This window comes from Dermacentor andersoni, chromosome 3, assembly GCF_023375885.2.
Source record: "Dermacentor andersoni chromosome 3, qqDerAnde1_hic_scaffold, whole genome shotgun sequence".
In the NCBI taxonomy this organism is placed as follows: domain Eukaryota; kingdom Metazoa; phylum Arthropoda; class Arachnida; order Ixodida; family Ixodidae; genus Dermacentor; species Dermacentor andersoni.
Window position 1 is genome coordinate 128017009 of NC_092816.1, and position 16067 is coordinate 128033075.

General features: G+C 47.3%; 1 protein-coding gene across 1 annotated transcript in view; it reads left to right on the top strand.

Annotated features, from left to right (window-relative positions):
- Positions 1-827: 827 nt before the first annotated feature.
- LOC126538408 (monocarboxylate transporter 12-like) overlaps positions 828-16067 on the top strand; it is a 52503-nt gene continuing 37263 nt past the window's right edge. The window contains exons 1-2 of the mRNA XM_050185246.3: positions 828-1589; positions 15644-15744. Coding sequence (XP_050041203.2) covers positions 1281-1589; positions 15644-15744 — 410 coding nt within the window. The 5' untranslated portion in view covers positions 828-1280. The remainder of the gene's footprint in view (positions 1590-15643; positions 15745-16067) is intronic.

The window sequence follows — 16067 nt, forward strand, 5'->3', positions numbered from 1 at the left end:
GACGGTATAAATTGCATTAAACGTTCACTTACTAATTACATTTCCAAGAGTGGTTCTTGCTGGCTTTCGCTCCAACGAATTTCCGAGACTTGCACTAACATGCACTCGAGCACTACGTGGGCGGGAAGACAGGCCACATGAAGCGATCATTCATCGCGGCTCGTCCAAGCACTGAAGCGGCCTAGGGGTGCATGAAGGCAGAATCCACAGAGTTAGTATACTAGCCCTAGAGGAAGACCTGAGTGAAAAAAGGGGCTACCACAAAGGCGCTGCCATGTTTCTGCGTCTCATTTTCGTAACAATAAAACATATTCAAAATCAAATGCAAAAAGGAGCATTTTCACGTAACTCGTACGCATGGACAATGTGTACAGTTCCGTAGCAGCACAGCGAAAGCCACGTGGGTGGAGCTACCGTAGTTGTGTTACTACGCCAAGTGGTTCCAACGTTTTGCTGGCGGTTTCAGTTTCCGCTATCTTAGTGGAGTTAGTGAAGCTCTTCTCGTGAACACATTACTTCAAGGTCTTCTCTGATTTGACGCATAGCCGTACGGTGTTTACTTACGCGTACGAACGCATAGCAATAATGTTCTGTGGAACTCAATATTCTATCTAGAGGAGGAACGTAGGAAATATTATTGAAGCAATATTTCTTTTCTCTTTCGGCACGTTAAACCTGAGAATTCAATTGAACTCAGTTGAACCATTTTTTAAAAAACCCTGGAATGAACAGGAATGACGCATTTAGAAGGCATACGTAAAGGAAACAAGCCATTTCATAGATTCCATGGCATACAAAGTTGGCGCTCTTGATTGTCCGTTCTCGGGGAATGAATAAAGGAACTCATTTATTGAGAAAAGGGAGGACCGAAGGCCGCTGGTTTATAGAATAACCTTTACGAGACTTTGCCCCGTATTGAGCAACGCATCTTAAATTGAAGCCCACGCCTGACTTGATATAAAGGGGGATGACACCGAATGTTCGATCATAATCTGTATTGTGTCAGGTAATCCTTGTGCCTTCAAGGACACGTTGGTGAAAGTTTAGCGCATTTGTGACATCAAGCAATTTGTAAATGTTTTTATTTAATTACGCTCAAACGGCATAACAATTGAGCAACACTGGCACGCTCACGAGCCTTGACGTCCCATGCAGCATGCCTGCCGGGAGAGTATGCATATTCCGACGAAAAATCGGTGTTGCAAATCTGTGCGCATCCGGGAAATTTCTGCTTTGTTAGGCTTGCCATTGCAATTTCTCAACTTGGAGCGGCTGAAACAATGCCACCGCGGCGCCAATGTAGTTCTGCGGGGCGCCAGAGCGAACGAAGGCAGGAGTGCTCCTTATCGTGTATCAGGTTCCAGCCCGTCAAGCGTAAGGCTTGTGAGATGAATGTGGGCAGGAAGAACTGGCGCTCATGTGACGCTTTTGTTTTGTTCTCGGAACGCTTCAAGCCAGACAACTACAGCGAAGATACGTGCCTGCTCACCCAGTTCGGGATACGCGTGAGAAAACTGAGGCTGCCGCCAGGCGCGAAGCCAACCGTGTTCGCGCACCGACCCATCCGGCTGGCAGTGCACCGGCAAAACGTGAGCCTTATTATTATTATTTTTTTTTTTGCAGTATCGGGTGCAACAAAGTGGGTCCAAGTAATGGTTCAGCTAAAGTGTACATCGCCCTAAATCCTTGCGCCGCGGACTCACGTGCGCGGGCATTTCTTTAAATGTGCCTCACGCAACTACCGAGGGAAAAAAAAAGAAACTTGTGGTAACGCGCAAGAGCTTCAAAAAATGTAGTTTTGTTGACTACGGATAGAGAAGCATGGATGCATAGAATGCATGCCAGCAAACAATCTATGCGCGTAACAATTTGCACTGTGCTAAGTACTACCAAACTTGTTCTTCCGCCAACGGCTGGCTAAGCAGTGCTGCAAGCAAGAAATAAGAGTGCGGAAAGACAGCAGTATTTCACGCAATACCAATGTCTCTATCTTATGTTGACCACGTTCACTAGGATGTCTTCATTCATGGCCTACAAGGTGTGCGCGCGCCAGCTTTGTACTTGTTTTTGTTTATCGGGCGACCGCATTTCACCACCCAACAAATGTTATCGCACAACGCAGGACACGCCTGCATGTATCGGAAGTTTTTGGAATATTATCGATGGTTCCATCCGATGTCTGTCACGGAACCTTGTGCAATCTGATTGCATGTATGCGCGACGCGAATAGCGTAGAACTTTGTGGCAGGTACATGGGTCCCATTGATTACTCTGAAACATTCGACGACTGATGTGTAAAAGCCGACGCGCTTGACCCGCTGATCGCATTTCGACGATCTGCAACTTCGTTCACCGCTCTCGCCATTCTTTGAGCGTAGCCTGTTTTTGTGGGCACAGGTTCACCGAATAAAAGTTAGTTTCGTCTTTCACAGCATTGCTACTGTGTTCTTTACGGTCACTGAGCTGGTAGCGATGAAGTCAAACTCAAACTGGGTGAGGGGGAGGGGTGTAGCACCATCGCTGCTTCTGCTGCTCTAAGATTCGTCGCTTGCTTAACAACGCAAAGTTGGAGTTGTAGAAGACATGTCACCCTATATCTGATGGAAATACGGCAAAAGAAGGCAGCTATGCACTGAGCTCACGTGGTGTGGTGGGTGATTTTATAGCAGAGGAGGGCGCGGTCGCATTCAGCACAAGGTACTAGAATACGGTTGAATGGGACGAATGGCTGTGGCGACGCATGCTTTGCAGTGAGGCCATAGAGAAAGAACTTTCAAAAAGAGCGGACACTCCCATAGAGCCCAGCGGCCGAATTGACAGTAGCACCCCAAGCGGATGGTATTAACACCTTCCAGTTTCGGTTTTGGCCCGGGCGTTTTGAACGTCAGTTGGTAGACGCCACGCCGGTTCCGCTGATCGGCGCGGCATTTTTTTTTTTTCGCTTCTACTGCTGAACCAACTTCGGACATGGCGCGGAATCATTTTATTATTTAGGGAAAATGATTCGGAACGATCTTTACAAGCATCCACCGAATCTGTGTCACGTGCAATTTCCCAAACAAAACGCAAGACGTCTTCTGAAATGTTGAAATGTTTACTTTCCTCTATATAAATCCTCGTTCTGGGCTTGTGCATTTATCCAAAGTTATGGCACCAGGTAAGCAGCAGTCGTTACCGTACGAAGCTCTACCGGATGCCATCAACGAAAAAGAGTAAATTACAAGCATGTATGATTTTGGTATATTGACCTAACAGGCATATTGCATGTAGAGGCGAAACGTGCCTAAGTGGTGAACGAGCGGCATTATAGATAAATTCACTTTTACATGCATTTCGTAGCAAATAGACCCCTCCCAATGAATGCAATAACATCCGAAGAAAACATCCGATCTTCAAGCATCCCTCCGTTCCCCGGCATTATTCCCTGCACTTTAAGAGAACAAATACACGGGTGGCTGCGCGTTTCCAATGGCCTCAGTCGACGCGATGGTACGCCAAATACAGAGAGGTGGCTACAACAGAGGCTCTGAGCCAGACCATGTTACACACTCGCAGAATGCCTTTTAGTCGTACTCAAGACAGATTCGTGCTTGCGAAGCTTGTTTCCAGTCGCTCGGAAGACAGAAATGTCAAGCTCTTGAGCTCCTCGGTATTATCTTTTACGCGTCCTGCCAGCGCAAGCAACACACTCCCGTGTTATCACTCTCGGCAATCGCTCGTCGCGTTTTCGGCAAGCGTGAGTACCGAAATCAGGTATATGTTATTGCAGGGCCACAAAAAGCGTCACAAGCTTGTCCCACTAAAATTCCGTACACGCATAACTAACACCACGGCAGGCTTGCTTTCTTTCTAACAACTTCACAACCCCAGGCGTGGCGAGCATGCCTTAAATGTATCCCAAAAAAGTTACGACATGGATGACAATAATTTTGGGGGTCAGAGAATGCGTCACGAACTTCTCCCAGTAATGTTTTAGGGCTTGTAGCGCAGCTCAGGAAGAGCAAAAAGGAAGGAGGTAGGGGTGTTTTCCGTTCCCTTTGATTACCCCTACCTCCTTCCTTTTTTGCTCTTCCTGAGCTGCGCTACAAGCCTAAAACAGTCATGACATACCAACTCGCCCAAACTGCCACGCTTTTCTCCCAGCAAGATTTAGTACACGCGAAACTAACTGCGGCTCGCAACGAGCGGTGCCACTGTGCTTGAAAAGTACCCCAAAAAGTAGCGAAATTAGTTACAATAATGTCTGGAGTCAGAGAAAGCGCGAAAACTTGTCCCGGTAAGATTCAGTACACGCGAAACTGCGTTCCACAGCCGAGCTGCTTTCGTCACAAAGCCAGGTGCGGCGAGCGTGCCCAAAATAACTACCGAAATAAGTTATAATAACGCTTGGGCTCATAGAAAGCGTCGCAAACATCTCCCAGTACGAGTAATTAACTCAACTCAACTACGCCTGGACGGCGGCGCTGTTTTTTGATAACTGCGTCAATATATAGGTTCAGTTTTGTGCGGTAAGCCTAAATGTGCTTGAAGTGTGTCGCAGACTGAAACAAAATTCTCACCTTGCTTTAGTCCAGTAGTGCAGCGGTGCCGTGTCGAAATGCAGACGGAACACAAGCGAACGGCGCCTCCCCCCCCCCCCCCCCGCGAGCTCCAGCCAAGAAAAAAAAAAAAAGAACGCGCTGCATACAAAACAAACGGGTCGCCGAGCGCGCGAGCTTCACATGCGCTGCCGGCCACGCTGGCTCCTGTGGCTTGTCTGGCGCATGACGTATGCACGCGCGTCTGGCGTGCCGCTGGCTTGTTGCTAGGCAACCCAAGAAAAATAAGTCGCAAAGTATAAGTTCATTTACACGCAAAACTTCTTTTTGTTTTAGTGGCGAAGAATAATAAAAAATAACACGTTGTCTGTAAGTTCATTTGACATTCTTTTTTTCTGATGCTCGCGTCAACTAACGGATGGAGTTGATATGGGCGTGACGCGATTCCTGTTGCCAGTTTTTGCCGAGTTTCCCCTCTTGTTGAATTTCTTACTCTATGGTGAGGCGCTCGACGACAAAAAAATGCTGCGGCGGCGCTGCAATCGAAGCGGATAGGGCCGCATCAAGGTCGCGCCGTTGGAAACTGCTTGCGCTACTTCTCGGAAGGATCATTCGTACTACTTCGCACGCTGGAATATGCGTTCAGACAGCTCAAATAGTGTTTATGATTGCATATGACGTGTGTTTATGCCTCAGGAGTAGGTGCCTTTCTTTTTTTATTTGTTTCGTTTTATTCTTGGTAATGCCGCTCGGTGATATCGCGTGCATTGCTGCCACATTGTCGGCTTTCATTCTACTATGTTATTGTACGCTTCCGTATGGAGAAAAAATATTTTTCTTCTTCAAGCAGCATGTATCTCTGTTGTGTATTTTTGCGCATAGAGGTTTCCATCAGTAGGTCTTGCGAAACGCAGGGGGAAAAAACATACGCAATGTTCCTACTTGCCGCTCCAAACATATAAAACATGTGTGCCCCACTCGACACCATGTACACAGATATTTACGGGAAGCATTCTCATAGGAAAAAAGAAACCTGGAGCTCAACATTGCTCTCATGCTTCTGTCTTCTTCGCGCAATCGAATGCAGAGTAATTTGCACGGGTTCGATTATTGCGGTCGGACCTCGGGCGCCGAAAACAGCTGCAGGTAGCCATTATACATGCTAATCTTTGGTCCATAAGCCATGCAAAATATTTTGCCCAGCCCATGCTCAAAAAAAAATAAAAAAATATGCAGCACTGTAGCTTGATTAGTGGCTACATAGTGGATATGGCGTTGCGCTGTTAACCTTGTGCTCACGGGTTCAGACCCGATCGCAGAATTTGATGAAGACGAAATGGGGAAACACTTGTGTAGTTCTCTTTAGGTACGCGTTAAGGAACCACAGTTCGTCAGAACTGAACAGGGCGCCTTATTATCACACTGACAGACGCGATACGCCAGAATTTGCTTAGTTAAAAAAAAGGTAGCTGCGTCCATCTGCTTTTTCTAGGGGTGTAAAGAAAAAAAATATACTGGGCAATTTCTGAGAAAAAACATCTAACGCTTATCTAATATTTTACACCTAAATGTAATGTCGCTCACAACTGTACGTACGCTCAACTAAGCAACTTCTGTATTTTAAACGGCTGCTTTCAGTTATGCGGTGCACTACCATAAGGACAATAATGAAGCAAAGGAACGGTATTCCTCACGCGCACGTAGAGATATTTGTAAACCTGATGTGTTCATTGAAGAAGATGAGTGTCGTGCCACATTGGGCACCCGGTTTTAATTTGTTAGCAGACATGGTGAGACCGCCGGAAAAATGTTTTGCTTGCCTAAATCAAGTCAGCAGATTTACGAGCTGCGCCAAAACGGGGCGTTTTTATTCAATGAAAGCTGGGAACTTGTTCAGCAGAACCGATTAGAACCCGTGCGTTAACTTTCTCACGAACTGGTGCGCCTCTGCGCCACAGACGCGACTCTCCAGCAGTGTAATCATTCTGAATGAGAGCTCTCACTTTCATCGACCCCTCAACTTCGAGACTTCAAAAGTGTTGTTATGCGGTGCGTTCGAACGGAAATGGCTATTCGATAATTTCACTGCGGAGCTGTCTTATGCTGGTTTCCAGCGTTTCGTGGTGTGCGCAGGAAATAACGATGGCGCCGTCAATAAAGGTAAAATAGCTTAAGCATGAGGCAAAAACGTATCAGCGTATGTGTTCCAGCTGCGTTTGAAGCCAGATGTGTCAAAACCGGTGATCGATGGTGGATGATGGTTCTACGCAAATAACGACAGCTTGGCCGTTGCGCCCTAGGCCTTACCGACGACGGGCGAGAGCCTTGGTTTGCAATGTGGCGACGTCTGCCCTGTACAGACTGGGGACGGAATCGTTGTCGCCATCGCACAAGTTCATGCGGGAACGTCAGAGAGGGACCCTGAAGACTTTAAGATCATCACATTTGGGTGAGTCCTTCCGGTGGGCCCCCATTCCATCGTCATTTAGCGTCGATGCGTCTCGCCCCAACGAAAAGTGGTTCTTGGCGCTTCTCTTGGAAAGGTTCGGCCATCAATGTTACATCAAGACCAATGTCTCCGCGACACGACATCGGTCCTCCCGTTCACTAAGAGAGAGAGAGAATGAAGAGGAAAGGCAGGGAGGTTAACCAGATATGAGTCTCCGGTTTGCTACCCTACACTGGGGATGGGAGATAGGGGTTAGAAAGATGACAGAGAGGAAAATGCAAAAAAAGAGAAAAAAAATACACGCACACATGGAGGCACACACACACGACAGGCGTTCCAGTTAAAGTCGTTCACACAGGCTGGTAGATCGCAGAAAGCGCAATAGCGCTTGCACGGCCTTCTTCTGTGACGGTAGGTCCTTTCGATGTTGTAGAATTCTTTTTTCGGATAGCGCTTGGTCGTCCAGTTGGTCAAGTTCGTGGCGAAGGCATGCCCTCTGTGTACTGTACTGCGGGCACGCACACAAAATATGGCCAATTGATTCTTCATGGCCTCAGTGGTCACAGGTTGGGCTGTCGGTCATCCCTATGCGGAATGCATAGGCTTTAGTAAAGGCAACGCCCAACCAAAGTCGACATAAAAGCGTGGCGTCTCTACGGTGAAGCTGTGATGGCGCTCGAAGACTTAGTGTTGGATCAAGTGAGTACAGTCGCGTGTTTCTTAAATGTGGCTCATTCCATTGCGACGCGGTGCACTGCCGAGCAAGTAGGCGGAGCTTCCGTGCTGCGTCAGTTCTAGAATGAGGAATTGGGACGTGGCGCTCCTCAGTATGGGCTGAGCGGGCAGCGTGATCCGCCCGTTCATTGCCGATAATCCCGCAGTGACTTGGAAGCCACTGGAAGGTTATTTCATGGCCTGCTTCACTTATATGTTGCAACGTCTCTGTAATATGAAATATTAGTTGTTCGTGTGGTCCGCGTCGTAAAGGTGACAGTAGAGACTGCAGTGCCGCCTTCGAATCGCAGAATATTGTCCATTTATGTGGTGGTTCATCACCAATGTGATGAAGGGCAGTAAAGAGCGCTGCGAGCTCTGCTGCCGTCGATGTTGTCGTGTGGGTCGTCTTAAATTTGATTGTTGTAGCTTTCGCTGGTATGACGATTGCCGCCGCGGAGCTACTTGGAAGGACAGATTCATCAGTGTAAATATGCGTAGAATAACGGTAATTCTCGTACAAATGTAGTAGCGTGAGCTGTCTAAGGGCTGGCGATGATAGATCAGCTTTTTTCGAGATACCAGGTATTGTGAGGTTGATTTTTGACTGAGCGAGGCACCATGGAGGAGTCGAAGGTCTCGCAGCCGGGGTGAAACAAGCTGGCAATGATTCATCATGTGCGGTTATTGTCCGGCTGAAAGATGTGTGTGGTCTGTCCGCTGTTATGGAGGCCAAGTGGTGACGAGGAGTCCTGGTCAGATGCCTTATATGGGTCCTGAGTACTTCAATTTCAATGTGGGTCCTGACAAGGTGATCTCCAGCGATTGCTATCGTAGCCACTGTTGAAGCACTCTGAGGCAGGCCTAGACAGATCCGGAGCACTTGACCCTGAAGACTTTGTATTGTGCGTAGATTTGTTTTACCTGTGTTGTTTATTGCTGGCAAGCTGTATCGCAGAAATCCTAGGAAAAGCACCCTGTACAGTTGCAAGATCGCACTTGGCGACATTCCCCAGGTCTTGCCAGCGAAAAACTTGAAGAGGTGACAGATGCCTGTCAACCGTTTTTTCACGTATGATACGTGTGGGCTCCATGACAAGTCCCTGTCGATTATGACACCTAGGAACTTGTACGATCGGACCCGTCGTATTATTTGGCCATTTATCGTTGCATTGTAGTTGGCCATGGGTTTGCGCGTAAATGGGACTAGTGCGCACTTCTCTGAGGAAATTTCCAGGCCTCGATTACGAAGGTAGAGAACAGTTTGTGTGGCGGCTCTCTGAATTCTCGCTCGCAACTGTAGGCGTGTTACTGCAGACGTCCATATGCAGATGTCATCCGCGTACATTGATAGCCTGACTGCAGTTGGCACGTGCTCAAGGAGAGCAATTAGTGTTAGATTAAATAACACAGGGCTAAGTACACCGCCCTGGGGGACGCCGCGGTAGCTATAATGTAGACAAGTATGGCCTTCTTCGGTGCTTACAAAAAAGGATCGCATGGATAAATAACTCCGTATCCATTTAAACATCCGACCACCCACTCCTACCTCTGCGAGAGCAGAGAGGATGGCTTCATGCGTAACGTTGTCATACGCCCCTTTAACGTCGAGGAATAAGGAAGTGCAGAGACGCTTACGGCATTTCTCATGTTGAATGTAGGTGACCAGGTCGACGACGTTATCGATCGATGATCGACCACGTCGGAAGCCCGCCATGGCATCTGGGTAGGTGTTGTGGTACTCCAAGTACCACTCCAGGCGTCCTAGGACCATCCTCTCCATTACTTTGCCCACACAGCTCGCCAACGCGATCGGGCGATATGATGAAAGTTCCAACGGCGACTTGCCAGGCTTCAGCAGTGGAAAAAGGCGACTTGTCTTCCAGGTTGTTGGTAGTGTGCCATCTCTCCAAGATTCATTGTACACCTCAAGGAGAACTCCTCTCGCTCGCTCACCCAGGTGACACAGAGCTCGGTAGGAAATTCCGTCAGGTCCTGGCGCTGATGTGCGGCTACACAAAGCTAATGCTGCCTTAAGTTCGTGGATTGAGAATGGTAGATCCATCCAGTGATCACGAGGTGGCGGACAGTTACTCGAAGGCGATGGAATGTTGGTAGCTGTGAGTTGGCCGGATAATCTGGCGCAGAAATCCTCTGCCACGTCAATCTCCGATCTCTTTTGAGTGAGGGCAAGCGCCTTGAATGGGAATCGCTGCACGGGGAGTGTCCGGAGACCGCGCACCGTTCTCCATAGTTGCGATAAAGGCTTGCGCGGATCTAGCGACTCACAGAAGGCAGTCCAACGTTGCGATTCGAGCTTGTCTAACCGGTGCTGTATCTTCTTTTGCGTGCGCCTGGCGGTCCGTAAATCGTCCATTGTTTTCGTACGTCGGTATCTTCGTTCAGCACGCCGTCGGATTGCTCGAAGTCGTTCTAGTTCCACATCAAATTCGTTCAGTTTCGAAAAGCATGTGAGAGTGCGCATAGTGTCTTGCACCGCGCTCTTGATTGCCTCTTCCAAGTCGAAAGATGGATTGGCGTCGCAGTGTTCTTCCATAATAGACTGAAATTTAGGCCAGTCCACTCTTTGGATCGTATCCCGTATTTTGGAAGGGGACAATCCTCTGATCTTGATGTACGTGGGGATATGGTCGCTTCCGTGCGTCTCTATGTTCGCAAACCACCCTGCACGTCTGACAAGGCTTCGTGAGACGAAAGCCAAGTCAAGACAGCTGCTGTAGGTGGAGCCACGTAAGAAGGTAGGACTTCCATCATTCAGCAGCCAAAGGTCATTACTGGAGGCGAAAGATACCAGAGCTCTGCCTCTTGCGTTGATCATCAGACTTCCCCAGAGTGTATGATGGGCGTTGAAATCTCCAGTGATGACCCAGGGATTGGAGGTTGAGGAAAGGATGTCTTGCAGTCTTTTGTAATCAAATCGACTTGACGGAGATAGGTAGGCGCCGACAAAAGTAAAGGCCAAATTCTTTTTCCTTACGTGTAGGCATATATATTGATTGTTGTCATTAGGTGGTACAGGCTGATGAGTGTAGGTGAGGTCACGGCGAATACACACCAAAACCTTACTGTTTTCATAAACAGTTGAAGACATAAATAATTCATATCCAGAAAGCCTGATTGTGTTCGATAAGTTCGGCTCGCAAATGACGATAATGGGGAACATATTGGCGTACACGAAGCGACGGAAATCTGAAAGGTGCGCTCTGAGTCCGCGCGCATTCCACTGAAAAATAGCTGCTTGTCGGACCTCTTCCCTAAAAGACCGTGGCTGTGGAGCCATGATCTACTCAAGGGTTGCAAGCACCGGACTCAGAGCGTCCAGTACTTGAAACGCACTTCTGGCAGACGGTGTGTGCATGTTGCTTAGCAACACGCGAATGGCATTCATTAAAGGCCTAATGAGTGCTATCACTTGCTCATCTGTTTTCCGTGACTCCTCGGATACAGCACCTTGCTGTACTGGGGGCGGCTTCTTCTGCGGCTCTTCTGGCGGTCGTGTACGTGGAAGTGGCGGCCATTCCTTTGTGGAGAGAGATCTGGCAGTTTTCTCCCTTCCAACATCGGTGTTCGGAGGGCTCGAAACTTCCGCTGGTGATGCTGCTTGACGAGTTGACTGTTCCAGAAAACTGGATGTTTTCCGTCGTGAAGACCTTCGACGGTGACGTCGTCTTCGCCGTACTTTCTTAGCAGCCTCTTTGTGGGTAGAGTTGTCTCTCACCATTTGTTTAAGAATGGTGATCTCTTTCTTGATCTGGGGACAGTCTCTGGAAGAGGCGCAGTGATCACCCTGACAGTTAGGACACTTTAACTTGATTGCGCTGCAGTTGTCTTCTGAGTGGGGTTCGGCACATCGAGGGCACACGGCCGAATTTCTGCAGACACCCTTCACATGGCCAATCTTCTGACAATTGAAGCATTGCATTGGTCTTGGAATAAATGGTCGAACCTGGTGGCGAAAGTGGCCGACCTTCACGTAGGGTGGAAGGCAGTCGCCTTTGAACGTTAGTCTCACACAACGTGTGTTGCCGAGGCGACAAACATGCACAATGACGTTGCGTTCACTTGCTGGCTTTATAAGAACTGGGAGGTCTGCGTTAGGAATTTCATTGTCAATGTCATAGATGACTCCTGTTATTGTGGCACCATTCGTTGGCATGATGGATCGGACCTTGATGTTTCCCAGCTGCATTACATGTTGTAGTATGGTCAGCGCGCTCGGGTTCATCACATCGATTGCCAGGATGTTTCGCCTAGTGTTTATCCTGACATCCTTGATCTCGTTTCGCACAGTGTTTTCGAGATACACGGAGAGTGCTTGCCTGTTCAGGACGCGCAGGTTGTCAGTAGCGTTCTGTGGCACAAACAGGATGGAGTGAGGCCATCGTTGAGGCGCTGTTTTCACAGTGTTCGAGCTGGACGCCGAAGATGAGTTGATCATTCTTCGTTTGGCCTTGCGGTACTGGACAAGTCGAAAGCCGTCTTCCGAGGACTCGTCACCTGATGCGGAGTACAGCTCTGTGTCCTCGCTACCACTCGATGTATTTCCTCGCTTCCTCGAACCGATGTCCGCGGGTGAACGGGAACCGGGAGGATCCTCGGGGTGTTGCACATCCATCACCGCGATGGAGGGGGCGGTAGACCCCACAGGTGCAGTGAGAAGTCCAGAAAAGCACGGAGACGGGCGAGATGTGTTCCGCAAGAGAAGCACTTCGTCTTCGTCCCTCCCCGTTCACTAAGATCTCCATTGTAACCATAGAGCGCGTGGCTGTCTATTATAGCGACCATAAAGCCATAATTACTGTGGTCACGGCCTAAACACCAATACAAATAACCTTAACAACGTGCATATATGGGTTATATTGTTTTGTTGTTTATTTTGTTTATAGTTACAAAGAGCTCCGCTGGTCATCCGCTTTCACAGAACGGAATTGGTCTGAATTTTTAATAGTGAATTCTGAAGTCGAATACGATCTGAAAAGCAAATATCATTCTATTAGACTATATGTTTTTATCTCATTTTGCCTGGTGGCACGTTCAAGGAGATAGCCAGACAGGCTATAGAGATTTACATTGGTAAAGACTTCCCTGTCTTCCCGATTCCATCTGAGTACATAGACAATATCCATTCCCTAACGTAGTTGTTCATTTTAATGTCCAATAATTGCCTTGAATACTTTTCTCGAAAAGCCAATTGGTTCAGCTGGGCCTGGTGCAGCTTCATAATGAAACACGCTTATTCCGGTCGGGTGTGTCCACTTTTTCAATCAGTACATTTTGTATATATTGGATATATTTGTGGTGGTGGATATATATATATATATATATATATATATATATATATATATATATATATATATATATATATATATATATATATATATATATATATATATATATATATATATATATATATATATACATGCTTCTTAGATTAACTTAGAGTTACATTGGCCATCTGCTTCTCTTCGAGCGACGCCATTAATAACCCTGGTTTATTTCAACATAATACTGTTTCCTTATATCATTGTCCGTGATCAATATTCCATCAACAAGACGTGCGCGTAAAATGACGCGTCATCAACAAAATTTTCTTATGTAGCGTCATGATGGATATAGGCAGCTTCTCTGGCAAAAAATAGCGTGTTACTTTTAGAAAACAATGTCAAAAATATTAGTTCAACTGGCGAAAACTACAATTGGTACCGGTCGACAAGAGTCGCGGGCACACCAGAGTAAGTAAAACCATAAAAACATTTTACTGCGCAGACTTCCTGCGAGAAAAATTGGGCGTCCGCGAGCGTCCTGGACGCGAACGCGAGCTCGCAAGTAGACGGTGCACTTGACAACGACAGCAAAATTGAAGACGTCATGTTGTATAACACATTTCTTAAATATGTATACGCAGCAGAAAGCTGTCAATATAAATTTGCGGTTGAAATAAAGTACCATTATAAGGGCGTATGGGCTCGATCGGTCAAAATTACGTTGAATATATCGCGAAGCACACCTTCGCCCCCATCCAGCTGGCTCGCAGCGCCCTCGCACAATTTTTCGACACGGGGCGCCTAATCGGGAGAGCGCCGTTTGGTCCACTCGACCAATGTCTAGTACACTCTACACATGGCGTGACACGTGGCTTGGCAAAGTGGCTCTAAGCGCCGACGAGCGGTGCGTAGAGCCGACAAGTTCCGGCTGATAATTTGGACAGAAATGCGCCTTTACCGCCGAGTTTTTGCACGTTTGCAGCCATAATGGGCCCTCTACGACAATCGCTCGCGAAAAACCTCGAGATGTAGGGTGGCCGCGTCATGCCCCCATTAAATGACGGCTGTCGTGAACGTGCCGAAGGAAACGCAATGATCGTCTTGGGCACGTTCACGCTAGGAGTTATTTAGATCAGCGAAAGCATGGGCTTCAAGTTAAGATGTATTTCCGAATACGGGGGTTAGTATTGTGGGCTGAGCCGCCGTTCTCGTCTACGGACAGCACCATTCCTGTCACGCTGTTTTTCCCTCACTCGACCGAAAACTGCGGACCCAGTAGTGGACCGCGGCTCCGCTGGAACGCGTGCGTGCAAATGACGCTGCCAGCATTCTACCGCGACCTTCGATGTATCTGCTGCTACAAGCGATAGGGTGATTGCATCCCTGACGCTGAACGCGGTCGTCACAACGCGCCCGCAGCACTGTCTCCCGCAAACGCGGACGCTTCCGGTGCTATATACACTCGGAATGTTGCCAAAATGAGAACATCCTTCACAGTGAACGACCGAGAATACCGACTCCGTATGCCATAAAATTTACGAATTTATGAAATGAAACATAAAGTTCGGAATTGCTGTTGGGCTTGTACAGCTGGCGGACTCGCGCATGACGGCCAGGTTGACGGCATCGAGGCGGCTTATCGCGACCAGCGATCAACTTGCGCTTCGGGCATGAGTTTAACGTTGCACATCTTTCGCAGTTATCGTATGCTCGCAACGAAATATTCCGCTAACACATCATTGCCATGACTTTCTTTGATAGATGAATTCAGATGAGCTTACGGCGCCAAGGCAAAAACGAAAATATTTTACGCGCGAAGTTTTTTATTTACTACAAGAAAGACATTTTTGTTACGAAAGAAATAATAGATTGTACGCTTTGTTAAATGCTACGAAGCCTACAGATGATTACATTTGCGGTCTACATACAGGTACGTTGTAACGAAAGTGCGTTTTGGCTGCGTCTGGCTGTGCGGCCACAGAAAGTTGTCACCGTGTATAGTCGTCATGCTATTCCGTGCAAGTGTGATTGAGCTGCAGAGTGCGTAGTGTGTAGTTGCACTGATGGCAAAAGAGGAATGGGCGGCGAAAGATCTTTTGCAGGAACGAACGCTCCGAAATGTACATACAAATTACTGCGAAACAATTTCGCAGCTAAACATTGCAGGGTATTTGGCTGGCCCGTGCATTAACGCGGCTTGCAAAAGAACATGCACAATAGATGTATACTTTCGTCGCCTACTGCATGATACCAGGAATCGCAGATCAGATACATATTAGAATATGCTATGAACGGTTATTGTGATGAATGTTAAGTGAGGTTAGGGCGGAGAAGTTTAACAGTTTTGTGTTCTGTATTACGAGTAGAACTTTGCACATTAGGGCGCGTTTCTACTAAATACTTGATTTTTCGCGATGTTTTCTGATCTCTTCTGTGATGTGAATTTGCAAGACAGTACTGAAAACAGCGTTTTCATTGTCTATGGTGAGCTTGTTTTTCGTGTTTCATGTTGTCACGGGATAAGCGCATTCTTCATGCGTTACTTCATTTGCCTTCATGTACTTCGCCTTGTGGAATATACATTGTTTTCATATATGTTCACATTCAGGAGTGCCACTGAATACAGAAATGCTTAGTTCATATTTGTATTCCCGCAGGGCTCTCACAAACTACATATGGAACAACGACGGCATTCACAAAGAATGGAAGATGCAAACACAAGACGTCCAACTTCAAGTGAAATTTTCACAATTTCCAAGTAAGTAAATATTCAATGTTACTGTCTAACATTTATTCAGCAAATGACTCTCCTCATAAGATTTGTAAGGAAGCCTCGAAGGAAACAACGATTGCATACTATTCGTATCATCGTTTATTTTTTTCACCCTTCATTGACGATGAAATAGTGGAAGGCTCAAATGCGAGCAATTTGCATTGTTGAAAGCATGGATAGCTGGGTTAGTTGGCTGTGGATTGCATTAAGAAACATCGTTCCAGCGCATAAATGAACAAGTACAAGCAGAGAGGGACGGCGTTCCGGCGTTCTTATTGTCTCTCTCTGCTAGCCCTTCTTTATTTCTG